Raw genomic sequence first — 24,399 nt, 5'->3', positions numbered from 1 at the left:
CAGCCAATGACAGCACAACTCTCAGACATAACAGAGCATACCTGGGACACAAAGACTTTCCTACATCCTAAGAAGTTTCCTCACCCAGATGCTCTACTCAGAGCTAAGGTCACTCTTTTATGCTCTTTCTGCAGCAGCTTTTTGCTATGATGGATTTGCATCTATCTTGGGACACCTCTGTGTGTGGTCTGAACAAACTGCTTTTTTTTTAAAGCAATATAAAGAAATTGGGAAGAAAGCAAATGCTTTTTGCAAAAGCATGTAAGAGGAGTTGGTGTGGAGAAAATGCTGGCCTTTTCCAGACACAAATAGCACAAGTTAAAAAAAAAAAAAAAGCAAAACAAACAACCCCCCTCAGGGTTCACCTGAATTAGGTTACGCAAAGTAATCAGACTCCGTATCTCATAGTCCAAACTCAACCTTAACCCAGGTAAAATTCAGACTGTATTTTTCTAATTTTTAAGAAAAAAAAAGAAGAGAGGTTCAAAAAGCCAAAAAACATTTACTCCTATCCCAGCAGCAGAGAATACTCTAGCAATATTTTAGCATTTTAACTTCAGAAACTTTTAAAATATCTCAGAATTCAGCTCTAAGCAGTAGCATACTTGTCTGTTGTATTCAGGTTTACTTTCTCACTGTTTTGTTTCACTCCATGTGTACACCTGAACAGTGGACGGACAGAGGAACTCCAGGCTTCAATATCCATGCAGAACATACCTGAAAATCCCCAATTTTTTCAGACTTCCACATAGGTCAAACTCTTCAGTTACTAAAGTTTGGATTGTAACTACCTGTAAGCTCATAGTAAACCTTGTATTAAATATGTACTGGCCTAAGTGTTAAATACAGACCAGGATTGTAAAACTAGGGCACCTGTCCACCACTCACACCTGGAGCTTTCCTTTCCTCCTCTCCCATTCCCTCCCCTGCAGCTGCTGGATGCTTTTCCTCAGGAGTGTGGCTGAGTGACTTGCAGAGCATCCTCCTGCAGTTTCCATGCCATGGACCCTGGAGCTCGCTGTGGCTCAGGCACAGCCTCTGCACCCCCTGTCCCAGACCCCCTGCTCCCAGCACCAGGGGCCAATTTCCACTCACACTGAGCTCAGACTGCTCTGCCCAGCCTGGCCCTTCTCTTGCTTGAGAGGTACAATTTTCCTTGTGTTTAATTTGCTGTAAATAATGTGCTTGTAGATTAGACAGAAGATTTACAAAGCAATTTTTAAAAAATCCATTTGTTGATTTTCTACTAATATTTTCACATTTGTAATAATTTAATTAACAAAAGCCCCACAAGAGAATAATAGTCTGAACAATTTCATGTTTTCTCAATGGGACATGTTTACAAACTATCAAGACAAGAAAATGCTCAGTAAACACTAAGCAGCATATTCTATAAAGTAATTTAAAAAATGGCATTACATGTATATACAAAGGCCAGCCTGGAGGAGTGCATTTCAAAGGAAAATGATATAAGCAGGCTTTGAAATAAAGCTTCTATATATTGAACTTTAAACATTACAGGATAGTTAAGGAAATATTTATGAAGATAGGACACATTTTGGAGGTGAGAAGCTGCACAAAATTGAAGTAACAACACCAACAGAGCACTCTGCCTAGGAGAGGCAACTTGAGCTGGAATGTTTGGTTTATCCAGCATTATTTCTAGTATTTTCTAGTATTAAATCAGTATTTCTACATTACTGAATGTAGGACACAGTTCCTAAACAAAAAATAAATAGAATGAGAGTGCAGATTCAGGCTTTAATCCCACCTGTCCCATGCAGGAAACTTCACTGGATTAACAATGGCCCTCTCCTACAAATATTTTAAATTTGTTTATAAAATTGAGCCTACACATACAATAGTCATTAGCCCTAACACTCTGCTTTCAGCTTTTTCAGTCTTCCACTGCATTCTCTTTTCGTGCTGTACATTTCTAGCCTTGGTTCTTGTTCAGATCTGCCACACCACTCACAATTCAGACAGGAAACAGAGGAACTGTCACAGCATCTGGTACTGCCACTCTGCCCTTCAGGGTTATGGAACACGCTTAGGACAGCAGGCTGAGTTGAGAATATGCCTGGCATGGTTTAACCCCAACCAGAAACTACAACACTGCAGGCAATTGCTCACTCAGGCCCCTCCCCTGGTGAGGAGCAGAATCAGAAAGAAAAGGTAAAACACATGGGTTGAAATAAGAACAATTGAACAAGTGAAACCAGCCCAAACCAGGAAAATGCTAAAGATTAGAGGACTTCAATAACTTTATTCACTATATCACAAATTAATGGGAGGAGGAGGAGTTCATGGAGGGAAACTCTACCTGTTTCCCATATGTAACAATTATGTATTTCAGCCCCAGTATAGCCATTTATTGCCTTATTCCTCATTAAATTTACAGTCCAAAGTCAGCTTTCTCAAAAAAATCAAAATGGATAATGGCAGCAATCTGTGCCAGTCTGTGTAATCTCTATCAACAAAATTCCACTTTTCCCAGTCAGGAGCAATTCTCCTGAGCCATTATTTATTTCTCAGACCTCCAGCACGCAAACTGCATGAAGAGCCATTTGTATGCCATCCATCACAAATCTAATAAACCTAAGAGCTCAGTGGAAGAGAAGTTTGCAAATTTCATTTTAATTAACTTCTCACATTTTGGTTGGCCTTTATAGTTTAATTCTTTGATTTTAAAAAAGCTAGAAAAAATTAAATCAAAGACCAAGAAGCACAGCAATTAATGAAGATATTTTCAGGCTGGGTTTTGGAGATTTCACTATGAAGCTCACCTTAATGCTACAGGACATACTCAACTAAATCCTGAGCACAGCTGCAATTATCCCTAAAAGTCTGAAGGAGCCAGGATCTGAGCGGGTGGCAAGAGTCAGGCAGGTATCATCCTAACTGAAGGTGCCTTGGGCTACATTTGCCTTGCAGTGGAATGTGGGAAAGAAGGTGATGTCCTAAACATCTTCAGCTTTCAGCAACATCACTAGCTAGGATCCAGCTTCCAGGGGATTCTTGGCACCAGCGGAATCAGGGCAAGTTAGCAGCTGATGTAAAGGGAGTGGCCCTCGTTTTACATTAATACCCCAAGGCCAGGGCATGCAGAACTGGCAAAGCATCCTGACTGTGCTGTTCAGCTCTGGCTGAAGAACGGTTTGCAATGGCTGCTGTAGTTTTGAAGGAGTCTTGCTCTCCCAGCAGGAGGCTGTACTACTACAAGGTTAAATCACAAACACCAGAGCTCTGCTTCTATACAAAAATGTCACTGATATGGCCAAAGTCAAAACACCAAATAAAAATGTGTTTAAGTTTAGAATGGTCTCAGAAATGTGGTGCAACAGTGAAAATTTGTATTTTTCACTTCTGACATTTTATTGAACATTTTTCTGTCTTTTTCACCTATTTTTAAGAAATCAGAAACATTCTGTTGTCTATTCCTGATGTTGAATCTCACATGCTAGATCATGGAATGTTATTAATATTATTCATGCAGTGGTAATAACTGTTTATGCAGCATTTTCTGCTTAATTGGGAAAATGTGCTGTAAGCTGAGTAAAAACCATTTTACTGTATATAAAAAGGTCTGTTGCTGACCACTGAAGTAAAGGGTAATTGCACTGGCCTATTCCTTTCATGGTGAAAAGGAAGTCAGGTGGGAAAGAGACATCAGGAATTCCAATCTTTCATGTCACAAATCATGTACACTGACTTTTTCTTTGTCCTTATTTTGCTTGAACAACCTTTTTCACATTGACAACTCTTTGTTTTGCTTTTTATTCATATACAAACCTCCCCAAACTTCTTAATTCCCTCTACTACAGTCTTCAAGATCAACACTGGCTGCAGCTCCGGCCCAATTGCCTATGATGAATAGAAACATGTAGATTTTACACGCCCTGAACTGGCAACCCTTCTCAATAGACTTTAGTTCATGGTGATATGAATGATCTCGTAAAGATTGTTTCTTCATTCATGAATTAAAGATCCCTTACACAGTAGTTTTGTAGTGCTGTATAAGCAGGCTGATAGAGATTCCAAATTAATGTTTGTGGGGCTAGAGAGTAACAGCTACCAGTGCAAGTTAATTACTGCTTTGCGTGGCTGACATCTTCAGCAATGCCTTCCCCATGCAGATTCAGTGGAGCTTAATAATGGATTTCTGAAACCAAACACTTAGAGACCTGTTCCCCCAGGATGCCATTTTAAATGAGTTGTCCACTTGAGATAGTTTTGAAAAAGTTTCATGGAGGTGATGAAGCAGAAAATAGAGAGGAAAAGTGCTGAATTACTAGCTACGCTCTGTGCTTATTTGTATTTTTATGTTTTTTTTAAAAAGCAAGGTACGAGTGTGCATGATGGTAGACTTTACTCATGCACATTGTCATCTTTGTTTAAAATCTTTCTATTTGAATGTTGTACATTTAGTTGTGACCTAACACAACTAAAGCCTAGTAGCACTTTCATACATTTACTGATGCAGCTCTGTAAAAGGTTTCTCTTGCTTTAAAAAGGCCATTGTCCCTTGCAGGATATTTGATTTTGTATGCTCTGTAACTTCCTACTAATATACTGATCTAAAATGTTTGCAATGCAAGTTCTTTCAGGAGTGATTTTTGGTTAGTAGTTCACAAAACAAGAACAGAAAATTTACCTTTAGTAAAGTGTGTGATTAAAAAGGGTTTTTTTTTAATTGTATGAAATGTGATTAAAAATTTTTGGCCATTTTTTGGCATTTAGGAATGATATTTAAGTTCAAGAGGGACAGATTTAAGTTCAGAGGTCTAGACATATTAACAACTCTGGCAGTAGAGACTGTACAGGTAACTGAATTTCCTATGACACTTCCTCAGACAGTAGATGGCATGGAGCATTGACTGGTGTTAGGACAGGGATTATATGCTCAGATTGGAAAATGTGGAATACTGACTGCATATTTAGTATATTCCATTAGCTTCACACAACCCAGGTGGATGCTGATATGGTTACCTCCACAGAAAAATGTCACTGATATTTTCTTGTGTCTGAGCAGTGAAGAATTAAAATCTACAACTTCAGCAGTAAGATGCCTGGTGTGTCACCTGAACTTACATCAATGACAGGAGTGCAGGGGAAAGGCCTTCAAAGAATAATAATATTCTTCCCTGGCAACAGTTCTCTGGTAAAGCTGATGCAGGACTTTTTGTCAGTTCCACTGACACAAGTGGTGCCACTTGCCTGTTAAGCTCCTCAGAATGGCCTCAACACCCCTCATCTGAGCTTAGCCACAACTCCTCAACCCCATCTGAGCTTAGCCACACTTTGCTCTTTGTTCTTTCTATGCCTGCCTGTGTCTGCTGGATAAGTTAATTAGTGAGAGGGCTGCTCCTAGGAAAGGTGCTACAGGCAGCCCCTGCTGTAATCTGCTTTACCTTTGGAGAATCTTTATTAAAGAAGGGGCCTCAGGGAAGAGTCTGGCAAAAGGATATCCCCAGGAAACGGTTTGACCGATTGTACTAATATTAAATTGAAATTAAAAAGATCCTGTGAAAACTTCCATTTGAATAAGTGAGTGGCAATAGTTCCCATTGGAATGGTTCCAATTCCGATTGCTTTGAAAGGTTATTTGAAAGGCATAACTGGTTATTTTATAACAGTCAAATGTATTTAATGGTATTATTTTATCTGTATGGTACTAAGCTGTGGTTTGTTTTTTCCTTCTTCCTCTCCTCCTTCCCTCCAGGATGAAAAGAATCAAGTATTAACCACAAATATTTGGCTACAAATGGTAAGTTTTGAAACAAAGTATGTTTGTTTTCCCCCTTGAAGTCTTAAGAGTTTAATCTGGCGAGGAGTTTGAATTTTAGAAAACTTTCAGGTCTGTAGAGAAAATGTGAGTTGACTCCTAATTCCATGTCAGATTTTCTTTGCTACCACTAGATACTACGGCAGAGAACTTTGTGCTCATTAACTCATGGCCAGCATTTCTGGGCAGGAGTCAATTTTTATTAACTTTTTAATAAATGGATGAGATAATAGACAATTCAAGAACTTTGTGAGAGTATTTTGAAATTGTTTTCTCTGAAAGGTTACATTATTACTCAGAATTAACAAGGTGCTTCTTAGCATGCTGACTCCTGTGGAGTCCTAGTGCATCCACAAACATTTCTACCATTAAGTTTGTCTTAAGCTCTGCAAAGACAGTGATGTAGAGTTTTCTCCATCTACAGCAGCATGGATGAGAATTTGCCATTAGCCGAATTCCCATTAGTTCTACGGAAACCAAACTGTTTGGGTTAGGTAAAGGAAGTTACAGAAGATTTCTATTATTCCAGACAATCACAAGGCTTTTGCAGAAACTTTACCCCTTTCATTTTCTCTTACCAGCTAATTCAGTTTAAAGGCATTATTTTTTCTTTTATTGTTACATTTTAGATAGAACACCTCACTTGCCCTGGGGTGGGCCTTGGGAAACAAAGGAAAGACTATTCTGATGACCTGTAAGAACAGCATGGCTATTCCATAGATTCACAAAGAAAATATGACATGGAAGAAGCACTCAACTCATGCTTTTTTACAGACCTGTTGTACAGCAAGATTAAAACTGTCAAATATAATATGTTTTTTGATTTAGACCATAGTTCCTATGATTTCTTACCAGTAAAAGAGACAACAATTCATACTCAAGAGGCTGTAATTTATTTTCCTTCTCTTTTATCTCACAGCATCCTTATCCTTTTTGAGTTTGGTTTTTTCCCCCTTAGGAATTTTTTGATTATATTATACATTCTGTATTTCTTTTGATTTATTCACCTTAACACATACTGGATATGAAGCACATTAAGACTGCAATGAACAGATCACTTGGTTACTACCAAAAAAATTAGCCACTTCTCATAGCTTGTGTAAACATAAATATAAAAGTGTGCGCATATCAACTGTCTATTAATTGTGTTCTAGACAGATTCAAGGCAAAGCTTAAGACTGACATATGTCATTCTATTATTTTAAATGATCTGAAATAAGTTTTCCCTGAAATCCCTCTCCATTGCATTCCTTGATATATATGTGTGTATAATCAGCAATGTATCTTAAATGTATTTTATGATAAAATGTATCTTAAATGTATTTTATATAATTATCCCCAAAATACTTAAATACAAAAAACAACTTGAGAGAAAGAGGACTATAAATCTAGTATTTATACATGCAGACTATTTCATCCAACCACTATCTCCACGGCAATACTGTTCAGCATCAAAAATCTCAAACTTGATCTAAGTGATAGCAGGAGCCTTGCCTAATCACACATATTGGAACTAACCAAAGCACCCTGAGCTCTTTGCTATTTTAATCCAAATGAAAGGTACTTCAGCTCTTTTAGCTCTAAAGTTAAAGCAAAATGAAGTGGATCATGCCCTGCTGGATGGGTGAGCACTTTGCACACAGGGCTAACAGAGCAACCATAAAATCTGCTTAACATTATCTCTAATGCAGCTTGAATATTAAGTTTTCTGTTGTCCTTGGACTGTCTTTACGTCACTCAGCATCACCCTGTGCTACAGTGTCGTGGCCATGGTAACTCCTAATGTAAGCTGGGATGGGAAATGATTGGATATGATGATATCCAGGATGCCTTCAGCTGGCAGTGAATGCAGCCTGTCAGTCCTGGCTCTCCCAGCACGAGTGCGAGTGACCTGCTCTGGCAGCTCCTGAGGATGACTCCCCCAAAGCCACGAGAGCCACGGCTTTCAGTGCCTTAAACCCACCCAGCCTATTTGCTTACATTGCTGGCCTTCAGAAAACACAGATGTATCCTGGCATCTTAGGACTTCTACATTACACAAAGATGAAGCGGTAAAACAATTTCAGTGACATTTGCCAACCAAAAAGTTCATGTAAAACAGTTTACTGAGAAAAAGCATGTAGAACTTCTGAAAGAATATGAGAAGCAGTTGATCAGCTTACAGAAGCTGTGTATAGATGGATGTGAGCAACTCATGTATCTTAATTAGAGAACTGTGAAACCAAGAAATATGAACAGAGTCAAATAATTGAAGATTTCAATAAAAAACAATTATCTGTAGCTAAAGGAAAATGTCAGTGCATGACCCAGATCTTTTGTACAGTTTTGCTACAAACTCATTGTAAAAAATGAATGAGATAAATATAGAAGCACAGGCCAAGAATAAATATAGTAAACACTTCAGAAAAGCTGCATGAGGAATGCTATTAGTTGTGTTGAATGCATCAAGATGGTCATTTATGATGTGGTAAAGGTATGAGAATCTATTTGAATACCTGCAGTATGAGGCTAACTAGAGACTTGGTGTATCAAATCAAAATTTGTCTGTGACAGTAATACAAGGAATTACATAGACCAGTTTGATGTGAATACCCCATGAGAATAACCAGTAACATTTACCTCCACCATACACACTGGCAATTTTTCCTGACCTTAATGTCTATCAAACATTTTGACATAGACCACTAGACTTAAGGGGTAAGTGTTGTACATTTACTCACCCATTTAGAAGTTTACATTTAAGAAATTAACGTTTGGCATTGCAACAACTTGGTAAATCTGGACAAGTCCTCACTCTAACTTACTTGTCTACAGCCAAGTGAAGTTAATGTAAACAACATAATAATGGAGATACAGAGAAGTGCATTATAATGAAGCATAGACAGAGAAAATTTGGTAAATTTTGTAAACTTAATTGAACTTTATTCCTTATACTCTTGGTGCTCAACAGAAACCACCCTAGTATCATGACAAGTCATTTTCATAGTAAGGAGTGATACAACCTCAATTTCAGGAAAATGCACCCACCTTCTTGGGGTGCAGAAGGTAAGCAGCTTGCTGGGGCTGCCACAGTGCTCAGCTGGCTGCAGTCTGGGGCTCTGCTCTTGTTTATGGCTGTGCTCCACCATATGTTTCAATGGCAGAGTGTGGGATTTAGCAGTGCTGAGCTCAGACCAAAGCCCAGCTGGTGCAACTGTGCCAGCCTGCCTGTGCCAGCAGCCAGGCCTGGGCTGAAAGGAGCACGGGCAGCCCCAGGGCAGGAAGTGCCAGCCAGGGAGGAAACTTGTGGGACTGAGCAGTGCTGTGGAGCAGCTGCCTCAGAGATTGCCCAATGCCAGGCCCCAGGACTGCCAAGACCTGCTGGCATTACCCTTGTGCCATCACAGTCATCTTCTGTGAATGCTGGCTGCTCTACTCCATGCCTATTAGTGAGGTACTACAACCTGAGATTTTCCAACCACAGCAAACAAAGTTGTCTATGAAGATAAAGATAATGGAAATCACTGTATGAATTATAAAGGCAGTTCAATCCCAAACTGGCACCTGAGACAGTGTGAACAACAAACCACAAGCACCCCAAATCTCTTCTAGGCTGTTATGTGCACTCCAGTGTGAATTGAAAATGAGGGGTTTATGAGTTCCACTGTGCTCTAGGTGGTCTAATTCACACAATATTCAGTCCCTGAAGCTAAACACGAGAACACCTATTGTTTCAGCCCATCCAGTCCCTAGAGAACTACAATAAACCAGTGGATGAGATGACCTAACTTACTTTTTGTGTGTATGGCTTAGTACTGGACAGACCATTATCTACAGTGGAATGTGTCGGAATACCCAGGAGTGAAGAATGTCCGTTTTCCTGATGGACTCATTTGGAAGCCCGATATTCTTCTCTACAACAGGTAGACACACTTTTCTTTGTGTGTGGGGGGGCATGGAGGGAAGATCAAAGAATTACAGACTTGCAAAATATCCCTTGAAAGCTCAGCTGCTCCTGCCTTTCATGGGAACGGGAGCCTACATGAAGTTTTCTAGCACCTTGTCCAAACACAATGAATGATAAGGCAAGTAAATGACATAATCATCTCATCAAAATGCCTAGATTTTAAAATAATTCTCCAAAACTTTCTAGGTGTTTGGAATACTGGAAAAATTACCAGTCTGCTGTTCACAGAAGAGAAGGACATATTTGCAAATACTATGTGAATAACAATATTTTCCCTACTACCATTCTAACTGAGTAGCTTTTATGAGATGGTGTTTAATGGTATGGATAATGATAATTTTCTCTGAAATTTTTTGGTCTAAATGGTTACTGGTGAATTCAAATCTGATATTTGCCTGCTTGTCAGGGTTTACTTTGGGTTTCACAATAGACAGGAGAGGTAATTACCAGGAAGGATCTTTGCATTTTCCATGTCCAGTTTTAGTGTTCTGTCCTCCTGCTACAAAAATAGCTGAGATATTTGCTGCTCTCCTCATCAAACTGTTCTAAGTTGGGCCTATTTCAGGGACAGACGGATTGCCAGCAATCCACTGCAGAACTTTTGGCTGACATTGAGAGATTCTTTGGCTGTAGTGTTACATGGTAGTTCCCATTGTGGAATTTATTTAGTTCAAGAAATAAAACACTGAGAGCAGCCTGTTTCTATAACAAGTTGCCTTTTGCTGCAGTAGTTGTGGGCTTGTGTGCTGTTGCCCAGGTACTGGAAAGAGCTTACACCTGCTCTGTACATGGAGCACTGGCTGTTCTGTGGTAGCCAGGGTACATTGTTTGGCTGCCTATGCAGATGACATGAACCTTTTGTCTTCCTGATGGTGTTCTTTCCTTTGTTTCTCTGCCAAATATCTCATAGGAACACACCCTGCTGTGCTTATCAACCTGACCCCCCTTCCCACTTCAGGAGCTGCTTTTTGTTGCAACAAGAGAATAGCTGGAGACTATTGGGAGTCTCTGTTGGGAGAACCTGATAAATGACACCTCCACTTTCATTGTCCTGATATATGACACTCTGTGTGTACCATAAAATTAGTACTCTACAACAGCAATTTAGTGATTTCCAAAAAAATTTATGATAATATTCTTTCTCATATATATCACATACCTGAGAGAGACTTGCAATGTGCCTGATGATTTAGGCTTCAGTATTTAAGTATATCCAAAATGAAAAGGTAATAGTTTAGGAATTAGTCATATTAATATATACCTGCTAACTAGCTGGAGTGGTTTATAGAATGAGAAGAGTCACAATAACCTGGAAAACTGAAACCACAATTTATCTGTTAATACAGGTTATCAAATCTTCAGATGACTCAGTTGTGAAATAATTATTCTACAGTTTCTCTATTACAAACACATATTTAATCCAAAAATCTTACGCAGAGTTTAGTCAGAGAGCAAAGCTATTTTAAATAAATTCTTATTCCTGTTTGAAATTACATTGGGAATATTATGATGTTCCCTTCTAGTGACATGCCATTTTGAGATATATGCTTTCAATTTTTATGCTTCAGCAGGGACATGCATCTACAGTTACAGAGAAATTAATGAACTATAAATTCACTTTCCATTTTAATGAATGCATGTTTCACTATGTCTTGAGTTCTTACACATCTTGCTGCTGCCTAGTACAGAGAAACTGTGGCAGCTGTATTAAATTTTATATCCAGTCTATTGTGGGGAGAGCAGGGCCAGTTCACCTGTAGTTTTTTCTGAGAAAAGAAAATAGGCCTTTGTACAAATTCCAGGACTGTGTTAGTGTCATGTGGACTGTCTTCCAGTTTCAACTACACTTATTAAAAGCGTTCATTTCTAGTGGAATTATTTTCCAAATGGCCACATAGTGTTCAGTATTTAATGGAATAACAAAAATTCTGGAAAGTATATCTCATTTTAAGTGTTTCATTTTTCCAGTTTTATAAACGTGAGGTTAAGTCCCAGTGGGATTCTATCTGCTAGGTCCAGCTTTGTCATCTCAATGTCCTGTAATCAATATCTGCTTTCAAGTGGTTATACCCTGAAGAGGAAACGTAGCAGAAATTATTTTCTATCATTACATTACATTTCAGTCCAGTCTCTTCAAGCTACTTAGTGCATTCCCAATAGAAGCAGTGCATTTCAGAAATTATTAGAAGAACAGCATGGAAAAACACATGCTCCTTTATCATAAAAAAAGAGTTTCATATTTCAATCTGATTACCACTAGATATTCTTTTAAGACTGTGCCTATGAAAGGTAAAGTCATGTGGCAATGAAATCAAGGTTCCTTGATCACTTGTGTCCTTGCAAAAATTCTATTTTTGTCTATTACCAGAAACAGCAGCAAGGTCTTAGAATCAGCTCCCTGGTGCTTAACTACCCTCTACTCCAGAGGAAGAGAACAGAACCTAGCCCAGGAATCATTAATTCCCACTTAACAAGTAATTTGTGTGGCACGAATAATTTTACATCATAAATTTGAATACTTATTTGAATTCCATCATCTAACCCTTATTAACTTCAAGTCACAGCAATTATTTGTCCAATACAGAACCTTGTTGGAGGACTTAAGGTCTGGTTGTCTAAGGAAATGAGACTCATGCACCTGTGTGAATGTGTGTGTGATCTTGCTGCCCCTCTCCCCAGTATCCTCTAATAAATTTGGCAATACCATCAGTAGAGACTTATGCAACACCAGTTTCTTAAAAAATCACAAGAACAGGCAGCCAAGATGTGGAAGGAAAAGAATTAGAGCTGGAAGAGCAACACAAACTGGGAGAATCCAGCCTGAGCTGTGAAGCTGAAGGAGTGGTTTACACTGCTCAATGGCCTTAGAACTGAGCTGCCTTTGCCCCTCAGTGTGCTGGAATCAGGCATCAAACACACACAGTGCTGAGACTTCTCTGCTTCTCTTCAAAGTTCAGATTAAATACTTGCAAGCATTTTCAATACTTGTGAGCCTTCTGCTCACCACAGGAAAAAGTGCAACTCCAGATGGGCAAGTAATTATTTGGATTTAGCTTTTTTTTTTGTCTGCAAATTTCTTTTTGAAGTCTAAGTTCTTCAAGTACATAAGGGGAAAATAAAATGCAAATTTAAAAAGTCTAAAATAATACTTGGATTATTTTAGCTTCTGAGACACAAAATTTCCATCAGACTAGATCAAATATTTAATTCTTCTTTTCAAAAAGGGAATATTTCAATAAGGGTTTTTGTACTAAGAAACACCTTTTAATATGCTTGATTTTCTGCTGGAATATGAATATTTCACTTTATGACCATCTCAGACTTTTGTTCTGTTTTTCTGATGATACCTTAAGAGGTAATTAGAAAATTATGAGATACTAAACCACTAATAGGCAAAGAGACATCAGAGACTTGTAGTGTTCCAATCAATCTGGAGATGCACAGGTTTTGAAAGTACAGATTACTGCAAATATCCAGACCCTGAGGCCTGTGTGGCTGCCCTGCCCAGTACAGCTGGCTCTGTGCTTGCCTCATGTGCCAGCCCACCCCACAAGGTGACAGGCTGGGGACTACAACAGTACAACAAATACAGTAGCCTGGGTCTCCTTGTGTTTCCCATATAGAAGTCCTTAAAATGCTAATGCCTGGTAAATTCCTGGGACATAGTGCCAGACAAAATTGAGACATTCCTTGGCCAATTCATAATGTCTCCATATGACATTGTGATTCTTTTTCTAGAGACTTGTAAGGCCAGCACACCAGGGCAGTGCTGGCCACACCACTATACTGACACCTTGAGTAGGCCTGCTTTTTCTTCTTGTCTGAACACAGTTTGTGGGCTCTGAGATAGATAATGAAAGCTGGAGCTGCATTAAAGCATCTCATGTATGACATGTAGTAATAATGCTCACCCATACAAAGAGGTAGGAAGACACAAACACTGGAGTATCCATCTCCTCAGTATTCATTAACTGCTGACATAGACAGCAAGAGAAGACAGATTTCACTGTACAGTTGCTTGAGAAATTTTTTAAAAGTGCTTACTTTCCAAAAGGAAATCAATAGACCCAAGGCACTATAATTAATCTAATGGGCAGGTGAGTGGCAAGAATGAGGTGGCTGACCTTTCCTTACAGTCCTTAATCAGGAGCAAACCCAGAAGTATCAGGCCAGTTACTCTGAGGCCACAGAAAACTGATGGCAGGAAAAAAGCTGTCAAGTTTTGGAGGTGACATAGTCCTTTTATGAGAACTGATTTGTCTCAGACATTCTTCAGCCAGACAAAGAGCAAATAACCCATTTTGTTTTTCCCCTGTTCTAGTGCTGATGAAAGATTTGATGCTACTTTTCACACTAATGTTTTAGTCAATTCTTCAGGACATTGCCAATACCTGCCACCAGGTAGGCTGTTTGCATGTCATAAGTTTTGGTAGATTACTTGTGTATGGTGTGGTTTCAAATTTGGCATAAATTCTCTTACATTTTATTTGTTTAGCTTGCATCATCTGATAGATGTAAGCCTACATGCATTATGGTTATATAGGTAACACCTTTGCATGACAACTGTCATACAAGATACATGTTCTATTACAATTATGGAAATTCTTCTGTCATAATGCACAATTTCAGAAGTTTGGAAATACTTACTATAAAAAGATGTTTATTAAAGTGATGGTAATACCACAATACATTTTTATTTCATTATTTTAGTGTTTCTTTTATTAGTATGTTAACTTTACAGTAAGATGCTTAGTAACATCTTGGAAGTATTTCTATTTGAAATGATTCAATGAATGCTTAATCAAAACAATTTTTGGTCTGGATGTACAGCAGTGGAGCACTGTTTCTCTTCCCCAACTCAATTAGCATAATCATTAGAATTAACTCCTCCTAGCATCTGAACTTTGCAAACTACAGCACTAGAGCAAATGCTTTCCAGACAAATTAGGTTTTCTGCCTAAGATGTCCAGAGGGTTTCAGGGGTTTGCTTCTTGATTTAAGATGCTCTATTAAGATATTCCATTTGGTGGGGTTTTTTCAATTCAGTTCTGAAAGCTGCTGAAGGACAGGGTCTGACTCAGCAAGTGAAAAAGAAGAAGCTCACTTTCCTGAGTAAATCAAGATCATATAAATCTAATAAAACAGCAAATAAATATTTCAGGATTTCTTCTGCTTCAGGATTTCTTACTTTAGTCAGTAAAAGAAATAGATTACATATTCTGCTTTATTTCTTCCTGAAATACTGTATCGAGAAATCTGAGTTCTTCTCTGAATATTTTTACACTATGTGCCAAAATGGAATAGTATTGTTAAAAAATAGTAAATAACATCAGTATATTAATGGTACAGTTCTTACCCTTCCCTATGACTGACTCTTGCTCTTTACATGTCAAGAGAGGACTGAAATTAAATATACTTTATAAATGAAAAGCAGAAGTCACAATGTAGAACAAGTTCTAGTTACAAAATGTACATGAAATTCTGTGGAACAAGCATTTCAATTTAGTGCTCTTGTTTAAAATCTTACTCAGGCATATTTAAGAGCTCATGCTACATAGATGTGCGCTGGTTTCCGTTTGATGTTCAGAAATGTAACCTGAAGTTTGGATCCTGGACTTATGGAGGCTGGTCCTTGGACTTACAAATGCAAGAAGCAGATATATCTGGCTATATTTCAAATGGAGAATGGGATTTAGTAGGTAAGCTCTCCATTCCCGATTTACACTGTGAACTTGCATCTTTGTCCCCACTGCTGAAATGAATGAAGTAACAATTGGGAAATGAAGACAGAAATTAAATTAATAAATGATCTAGCCAGTGGCATTTGAAACTCTTGAGAACAGATCTCAGATGCCAATCAACATTAAAAAAAAAAGAAGAAAAATTTCCTGTAAGTATCTTTTATCTGATTTTCCTTTATCATCTGAGAAAAAGTGGGAATTAAGCTTAAGTAGTTTTACCTGTGGCAAAACTTGGAAAACTAAATCTTTCCTTTAAAAAGTAAACACTATACGATATAGAGTTTATTCACATTAATTTCTGGTTTTCCTCCTCTTTTCTCCTACACAGGAGTTCCTGGGAAGAGAACTGAGAGCTTTTATGAGTGTTGTAAAGAACCCTACCCAGATGTAACCTTCACAGTTACTATGAGACGTAGGACTCTCTATTACGGACTCAATCTCCTTATTCCTTGTGTCCTGATATCAGCTCTTGCCTTGTTGGTTTTTCTGCTTCCAGCAGACTCAGGAGAAAAAATCTCACTAGGTAAAGTATTAACAGGATACTGTAAATGTGACTAAGACAAAAGAGGTTGTCCTTTTAAAGTTTCTTTTTAAACAGTCTTAGGCAGGAGGAATAGTTTGTGTGTCCTGGCTCACGAGCTATTTTTAGTGTTTGATGCTGAACCAGCAGAGGTATAAACAATTCCTGAGTACCTTCCTTAAGAAGCAGGCTTTCATTTTTTGACATTTATTTGCTGAATCTCACATGCATTAGGTAAAGCTTAAGTTACAAACACACATTTGAACACTCTAATACTGAATACTTCTTAATACTTCCTTTTAATATTGAATTGTATTAAGAGTCTATGGTGTCTTCTCAGAAAAATTGATTCTAATTGCTCCTATTTTACTTTTTGAAGTGACTTTTAACTTAAGCAATGGTTTGTGAGACAAATCTGATTTTGAGTACTTGATCTTGAAGATGGAGTTTAACTATGTAAAGAAACCTTTTGTCCCATACACAATTCAAATTAACTGACTTCTACTAAGTAAATATTGCTGTTTAAAGGTAGAAAAATTGACATTTCTCCAGAATATGGTTAAATTGAGGGGTAATACCCTCCTTAATTAAGTTGTTCTTCACCATATTTTAAGATGAGTTCTTTGTTCCTTAATCCTTTCCCACCTGCCCATTATCTAGTTCTGAGAAGAGTTAAGCCTGTTTCCAGAAAGACGGGAACTCATCACTGAACAACAGAAGTCAAACTCCAAAAATCAACAGTCGAGCCAGCTTGGGCATAATCCCCTGCAGAACCCAACATGAATATCAAAGGATACCAAAGTCCATCCAAGGCAGCAAATCTGCCTTTGAGGAAACTTATGTATTATACCACCTGTAGCTTCCATGACAATTAATCAAGTCTCACATGTTCAAATACTCAGATTCACACCATGTTTCTAAAGCTAATACAGAGCAAGAATTGCTTTTATTTGCCTCAACTAATTAGCAACTGATGATAGAAGTTGAACCATTACAAGGATGTAAAAATACCCATGTCTGTGCAAGCACTGTTACCAGTTTGGCCGCACTGCTACCCTGAACTTGAGGCAGTACAAGGAAGGACTGGAGTACCACTAAGATGCTGGAGCAGGGTTACAGTGGGATGAAATCTTGCAGAGAGCATTCCTTCAGATTAATTTTGTTTCTCTCCCTGTTGTAATTACAGGCTACTGATATGATTTCATACTTCATGTTTATCTTTCAGGTATAACAGTTTTATTGTCTCTCACTGTCTTCATGCTCCTTGTGGCTGAAATTATGCCAGCAACCTCTGACTCTGTGCCCTTAATTGGTAAGCTTTTAGTCACTTGAATTTTTTTAGCAAACAAGGTGCAGTGACTTTGCACAAAGGCCAGCATTAAGGCAAATCACCGGCTGCAAAATGGATGACTTCATCTCAATTAGAAAAATATTGCCAGGTGATAAGAGTTTCTGAAGGGTGCTCTCTGCTCTGAATGAAATAGACAACCTATGTGTACTTGGGGAAAGAATAAGAGAATCCATTTTCCATGGAAGAATTTGTTGCAGTTTTGACACAACTGGCCAGATTGTGTTCCGTATTCCTAATTCCGATTAGGAAATTGGATTATATGAGCTAAACATAATCAAAAGTTCCCACTGCAATTGTTCAAACAAAAAGAGAAACTTTTCAAAACAAGTACTGGTCAGTTTATATAATAATGCTGAAACAAAATTAGAAGGCAGCCTGTATTAAGGTTTCTTAGAAAAGGCAGGTGATCAGTTGCACAAAAAACCCAGCTAACACTGACTATCCCCTCAAAATAATGGACAATATTTCTGCTGTTGAGAAATCTTTCAAAACTATCTAGAACAGCACTAAACTGGAAAAAGAACGAAATTCTAAGAATACATATATAAACACCGTCCCTTATTAAAGCTCTATGAGCCAAAGTATGTTCCTGTAATTATTTATTTATTTTGCAGCTCAGTATTTTGCCAGCACCATGATTATTGTTGGTCTTTCTGTTGTTGTCACCGTTATTGTTCTACAATACCACCATCATGATCCAGATGGAGGAAAAATGCCTAAATGGGTAAGGTTTGGTTTTCTTTTACTTTCCATTGCATAAATGTCCAGCTCAGGGATGTGACAGAGTAGCTAGTGGCCCATGAATACCTTCTACTGTTAAAAACATATAAATTCTTCCCAGACATTTTGTTTGGAAAAGCAGTTTCACCAGAAATGAGGTGTCTAGATATATTCCATCTGGTTGGTTTCTTAGAAAACATTTGTATTCAAGAGAGAATGAATATACCTCTACTAACTTCTCTTATCCTTCAAAACAGCTACATGCAACTCAGGATTTTGTTAAAACCTAAATATATAAACAAAGGTGATTTTCAGATAAGCTCCAGATGGTAGAAGTGAACCAGGTAGAAGAACACAGTAAGATGCTGATGGAGATGAGAAATGCATGAAATAAACTACTCTTGAGGTGCAGCTGTGTAGCTGCTGCATACTTAGCTGCTGCCCAAACAAAAACATCCATAGCCTAAAAAGCATCTGTTAAAGATGGCTGTTAAAGTGGAATTTTCTCTGAAAATCCTGAACTTATATATCTCTTTTCAAGAGCATCTGTAAAGTCCAAAGAATTAAAGTATTTTTTTCTAAGCACATAAGACTTTTAAAATAATGTCCTTCTATGAGGGGTGGGTTTTACAGAGAACATTGTGCTGATATTAGATTACTACACACTGCTGTCATCAGCTAAATGTCCCCTCCTTTGACTTCACCCAGCTCATGGCAGCATCAAGCCTTTCTGAAGATGGAAAGATTTTTCTTCTTTTTTTCTCTCTAGAACAATGGGATATTATTATCCTTTACTAGCTGAAAAGAATGTGCATACAGCAGTACCCTGAGGATAAGAGATAATGAGATATTCCCTGGCTTGTCCTGGGGTGGAGAATTTAAAATAAATTTCAGTGAAGAGAATAAAAGGTAGATCTCTTTAGACATGTGCTTGCTGACCTAAAGGGGACAATGTTTAGTACTCAGCTAAACATCCTCAGAAAACAGAGTACTTGAGATTGAGGAGTGAGCTGTACTGTTGAGAAGCTGAAGTCTAACAAGCATTATTGGGCACTCATGGATTTTAGATCAGGCCTTCAATTAACAGAATATTATTGGAAATATTGAATATATATTCAAGCTCCTTCTTGGTGGAGCTTCATAGTGTAAAAAAAGTAATAGGACAAGATCTGTCTTTGGCTGGGATATTTGCATGCATCTAGTCTGAGTCAGAATAAATTGACCCAATCTAATATTAATTTCAGGAAAAAGTTTTCATATTACATGATACAATAATATTTCAATAGAACTCTGAAAAATAAATGCTGGAATGAGCTCTTAAATCTGATATAAATAAATTACAGAAGCTTTCATTTGAAGTGGAACAGTCTCTGGGTTTCCTGCATTTTCTGAAAGGTTGGAAAACAGTAAAATGATACACATAGATTAAATCTGCAAAGTGTTTTTTAAAAATCAAAGTAATTTTTCCATATTTTCTTCATATTATATCCAGATCTCTTTTTAAAATCCACTGTTGCTATTATGCTGTGAACATAATATGAGAACAGAGCCATAACATAAATCTATTATGCCGTGAACATAATATGAGAACAGAGCCATAAAATTCTAAGTCTCGGTGGTCCAGTCCAGTCCAAAATCTGTTTCAGCAGCCCCACCCAAACAGTAATAGATATGTATTTAATATTAGACCACAAACAAGAGAAAAATAATTGTAACTGTATTGACTACCATCTAAAGCAGTGTTATTAAGACTATTAAAAAGTAACTCTTATTCAGTAAGCGTTTGGTTTTGTCTAACCCATGTTTTTTAGTAAAAGTGGAAAAGGCTGCTATGTCACTGCTCAAGTGTCAGGAAGAATCAACACTATGGCCACTCCCATCAGAGGAAGGGGGAGTCCCAGTACTGATAGTCAGCCTGAGGCAATGAATATCACTGCTAGAACAAGAAAAGAACCCCAGTGATTGGTAAATTAATCAGCTGGAAAACTCCATCTCCATTTTCTAGAATGTGGTGCAGGCTTAGCAGACACCATGGTTCAGTCACCCCAGCTGCCTGAATACCAGCAGCACCAGAGACAGAGGCTGTGTGAAGAGATGCTTATTCTCAAAAATGTTCTTTCAGACAAGAATCATCCTTCTGAATTGGTGTGCTTGGTTTCTGAGGATGAAAAGACCGGGGGAAGAGAAAGTGCGTCCTGCCTGCCAACATAAACAGCGTCGCTGCAGCCTGTCCAGTGTGGAGATGAACACTGTGAGTGGCCAGCAATCCAGCAATGGGAATATGCTCTACATTGGGTTCAGGGGGCTGGAAGGGGTTCACTGCACACCCACCACTGATTCAGGTGTGATCTGTGGGAGGATGACCTGCTCACCAACAGACGAAGAAAACCTGCTGCACAGTGGCCACCCCTCTGAAGGTGACCCAGATTTGGCTAAGATTTTGGAAGAGGTCAGGTACATTGCAAACCGATTCAGAGACCAGGATGAAGAGGAAGCCATTTGCAATGAATGGAAATTTGCAGCCTCTGTAGTGGATCGGCTCTGTTTGATGGCATTCTCAGTATTCACAATCATTTGTACAATTGGTATTTTAATGTCAGCACCAAACTTTGTAGAGGCTGTGTCTAAAGATTTTGCTTAACTCCTAACTCAAACATGCTTCTCTGATTGGTATGTAGCAAATAAGAATGTGGGGTCTTTTGATGGCTTGTTTTTAATGAGTATAATGCTTCTCATTGTCTGCTTTCTTTTGCCCCCCCGCCCTCTGCTCCTGAGTTCCTTTTGGAAGAATGGCACCATTTCATAAAGGAAGCCAAGAGTTTCTCTCTGGGCTGTGTCTATGTAGCTCCTCCGAGCACTCTTTTGAGGAAAATGCCAAGTGGCTGCAAGTCCCTTCAGAATCACAGGGTATTGAACCACCACCTCTTACACATGTTCAAACTGGCTGTTCCAAAAAAAGAGGTAGGCAATGCCAGAAATGGCACTTCTTCCAGACTTTCTTATAAAGGATAGCACAGTCCATTTTATCTATTTGAATGAGTGATCATAAACACGTTTAGAAGAGTATTAAATCCAAATGGCTGCTCAAACAGAGAAATTACTTGTGTAGCTCTTCAGCCTCTCACTCACACCCTGTAACTCGCTCCATGCACTTTGCATACAACATATATTTTCAGGATTTTGAATTTGCCTGAGATACCAGAAACCTGAAAGTTGAGAGGACACACCGCATAACTTGTCCTTCATATCTTTCTGGATTTGACCTAGGAATTTGGCTTGAATTCTAAAACAGGCTTCACAGTAATAATTGCAGTGTTTACTACTTCTTCCTTCTCCCCAGAAAGGCATTATTTCAACTAATAACCATTTTAACTTTCAAAAAGAAGAATTCTTGATTTAAGATGCCTTCATTATCGCTTTAAAAAAACACAACCCCCTGCTTGTCTCTTCACTATTTACTGGATTCCAGTCAATGACTTGTACAGGATTAAGCATAAATGAAGACACTGAAGCAAAAAAAGCCATTAAACCCTGAGATCAAGGTTTTAATTTAAAAATTAAATGTTTGATCTGTTGTACGCTTAGCCTCTTATAGAACTCCTTTTGTTGAGTCACCGTAACACTGTCTTTACAAGAAAGCTGCACCTTTTCTGCTCACTCTATCATCAGATGAGTCCTAATAAAGCTTCTTGCTTCTGTTATAAACTATTAAATGTATAAATATCTATTTATATATACACACTGCAGATACATCCAAGGAAAGGTAAAAACTTAAATACAAATTTTCCCAAGTCTAGACAGACTTTTGCAAAGGCTAAACTAGTAGTTCAGCACTTTATGCTATTTTTGGTTCTGAAATTCTCTTGTCAAGATATGCTTAGTTTTGATGTCACTTTGATGTCTTAATGAAAAGGGCTGAGCTGAGAATACCAGGACCTGAAACTCTGTGTGTATAAAAGAGCTGAGAATTACTCCCTCACTGGCACACAAGTATTCCTAACCAGTGCTGTAAGTGGTAAAAGATGTGGGTGAGGATTACTTTAGCATTGGTTGCTTCCTTTAGCTAACAGAATCCGAATTTTTTGGCTGAGGTCTTCAGAGACACAAACAGAGGCCTGTTGTGGTACCATGTTTTTACTGTGAAATAAGTCCAAGGCCTCAGTTTATCTCTTAAGATGGATTAAAATAAAGTTGCTGTAATGCTTATCCTCCCTAAGTAACAATTTCCTTCTCAGAGTCTGCTCCCTTGAAAGCAGGAGAATCAAACGGCATGCAAAGCAAGCCCAGTGTCACCCCAGGTACCACTATTCACCTGATTTAACACCTTGTACAAGCACCTTTGTGCCTGAGATAGGGCAGGAAAAGTGAAAGGCAGGCAGGATATTTCTCAGTTTGTGAATTCTGTTTTCCTGAAGGTGCATTCCAAATCTCACATTTTAAAGATACAAGCAAAATATTCAAAACCTTCTTGTAAGTTCATCCTGAAACCATGTGTCAGAATTACTTGTGAAGAAGTTATGTTTTCAGGAACAACTATTAAAAATAAGCCATGTAATAATTCCTGCAAATAGTTTCTAGTTTATAGATTGCATATGAATGGGAAACTATGAGTGCAAACTCTGAAATGTGAGTTTTGTTCATTTGTGAATAACTGCACATATTGTGTGGCATGTGCTCCTCTTCTGGGTAATCTTTCTAGGCTAGGCTACCTGATGAGAATGTTGATTTGCATTGGTATTTTTTCCTGCTGCAAGCATCCCTAAATAGCTACGTAGAGTGTTCCATTTAGTCTTTGCAAAGTTTTGGGGTCCTCTTGGAGAACAGCTTTTCAAAGAAAAATGAAGACTTTTGAGGATTACCTTGCACAATGGGACACAACTATTGCACTCATAGTACATGATGCATGTGGTATAGAAAGCATGAGAGTCCCCCTCTTTCCACCCAAATCCGTTTGCAGTATCTGTGGAAATCATCTTTCTAAATACAGGAGGATGGAGAAAGCAAGCTACAATTTGACAGTAAACTTCATTTTCAGTGACAGACACGCCTACCCTTAAAAACTGGAGAGTTTGGCCTTATGTGAAGTCCTGCCAGAGTCTGTCCCAGGGAGTTGGTAAAACTGTCAGAGAGCTGTGGGTGCTGCCGAAGGGGCTGTGAGACACCAGCATTCTGCCCACACTGCCTTCCACGCTGGCAGGGTCAATGCAAATGCACCAAGGGGACAAGGGAACCCTCGTTTTCCTGCTGTTGACACAACCTGTAAACATTTGGTAACAAGTTTATTACACATTTTAAATGTAAGTGACTCCTCCATTATGTTACTTGGCTCCTCTAAGTTAAATTTTCCTGTAACTGAGCTGAGCAAAATCGGTATGGTTTTTGTCAACTTGTGTGTGTCTTAAATATATTTGTGTATGCGCTAAACAATATTTTGATCTAAATGCTGTGAAAAAAAAATACTTACAATTCTGGGCATAAAGATGGAAATTAAATACTGTATACAGTATGTGTATATAATATTAAAGCTACATATTGATGGTAAAGACCTGTTATAATCTTAAAGATTCCAGATAGGGAATAAGAAGTGGTTCACCACAACTAAGCTATGACTTGCCTGACAAATTCAAAAGCTCACTCTAGAGCTCAGGTGTCATGTACAATACTATGTGTGAACAATGTATATTACTTTTTCTGTTTTTATATTGATATGTATTGAATATTTAAAAGATTTTTTAATATTCAAAAAAATTATTTAGGTGTTAATGCCAAAAAGGTTCCAAACATAAAATTTTAAAAACTTAGTTTTAAATACAGATAAATTATTTAAAAAGTATTTAAAATATTAAATTATTTTATATAGGAATTGATAATACTATGTAAGACTTTTTTTAAAGATTTCTTTAAATTCTCTTTACATTCTCTATAGCTGCAGGATGTAGTCTCAGTTCAACTGTGACAATTCAATTCTTCACCTTCTTTAACAAGACAAGAAGGTAAACCAAAGCCCCAGATTTTCTTTCCTTTGTTTTACTATTTTTTACATTAAGAAACATTGCATAAAGGGCATTAGAAAAAGATGTTACATCTGTCAGGTACTGATGTCATATAAGCAAATCAATGCCTTTTCAGTCCAGTACAAATAAAAGACTTAGATCAAGAGAGTTTTGATTCTTTTTCATTTTGCTAACATGGAAAAAATGCAAGTGGTAGAAAACATGAATAGCCATAAAAGGAAGAAAGATGTCTTTGGTTATATCAATCTGGGATGACAGATTCTTTGATAATTAAATATAAATTCATATCCTCCAGCCAATCAGTCCCACAACAAACATATAT

General features: G+C 38.0%; 1 protein-coding gene across 3 annotated transcripts in view; it reads left to right on the top strand.

Moving 5' to 3' along the window:
- Positions 1 to 24,399, top strand: part of LOC110471410 (neuronal acetylcholine receptor subunit alpha-7) — a 79,576-nt gene that overhangs the window by 10,835 nt on the left and 44,342 nt on the right. Inside the window, exons 3-11 of one of the 3 annotated variants that reach the window (XR_002465589.4) lie at positions 5,723 to 5,767; positions 9,578 to 9,687; positions 14,053 to 14,132; positions 15,263 to 15,430; positions 15,801 to 15,995; positions 17,218 to 17,304; positions 17,958 to 18,067; positions 20,186 to 21,024; positions 23,099 to 24,220. Coding sequence is in view for 1 of the 3 variants with exons in the window: in XM_021532028.4 (XP_021387703.1) it covers positions 5,723 to 5,767; positions 9,578 to 9,687; positions 14,053 to 14,132; positions 15,263 to 15,430; positions 15,801 to 15,995; positions 17,218 to 17,304; positions 17,958 to 18,067; positions 20,186 to 20,704 (1,314 nt within the window). In the remaining 2 variants the exon portion in view is untranslated. Of the gene's footprint in view, positions 1 to 5,722; positions 5,768 to 9,577; positions 9,688 to 14,052; positions 14,133 to 15,262; positions 15,431 to 15,800; positions 15,996 to 17,217; positions 17,305 to 17,957; positions 18,068 to 20,185; positions 24,221 to 24,399 lie in introns of those variants that run through there. The other 2 variants (XR_014957596.1, XM_021532028.4) reach the window with 2 other exon arrangements.

The sequence above is a fragment of the Lonchura striata genome, chromosome 10 (genome assembly GCF_050655825.1).
Source record: "Lonchura striata isolate lonStrDom1 chromosome 10, ASM5065582v1, whole genome shotgun sequence".
NCBI classification, from domain to species: Eukaryota; Metazoa; Chordata; class Aves; order Passeriformes; family Estrildidae; genus Lonchura; species Lonchura striata.
The sequence above is the reverse complement of the archived record's forward strand: the minus strand, read 5'-3'. Positions and strand labels throughout refer to the sequence as shown.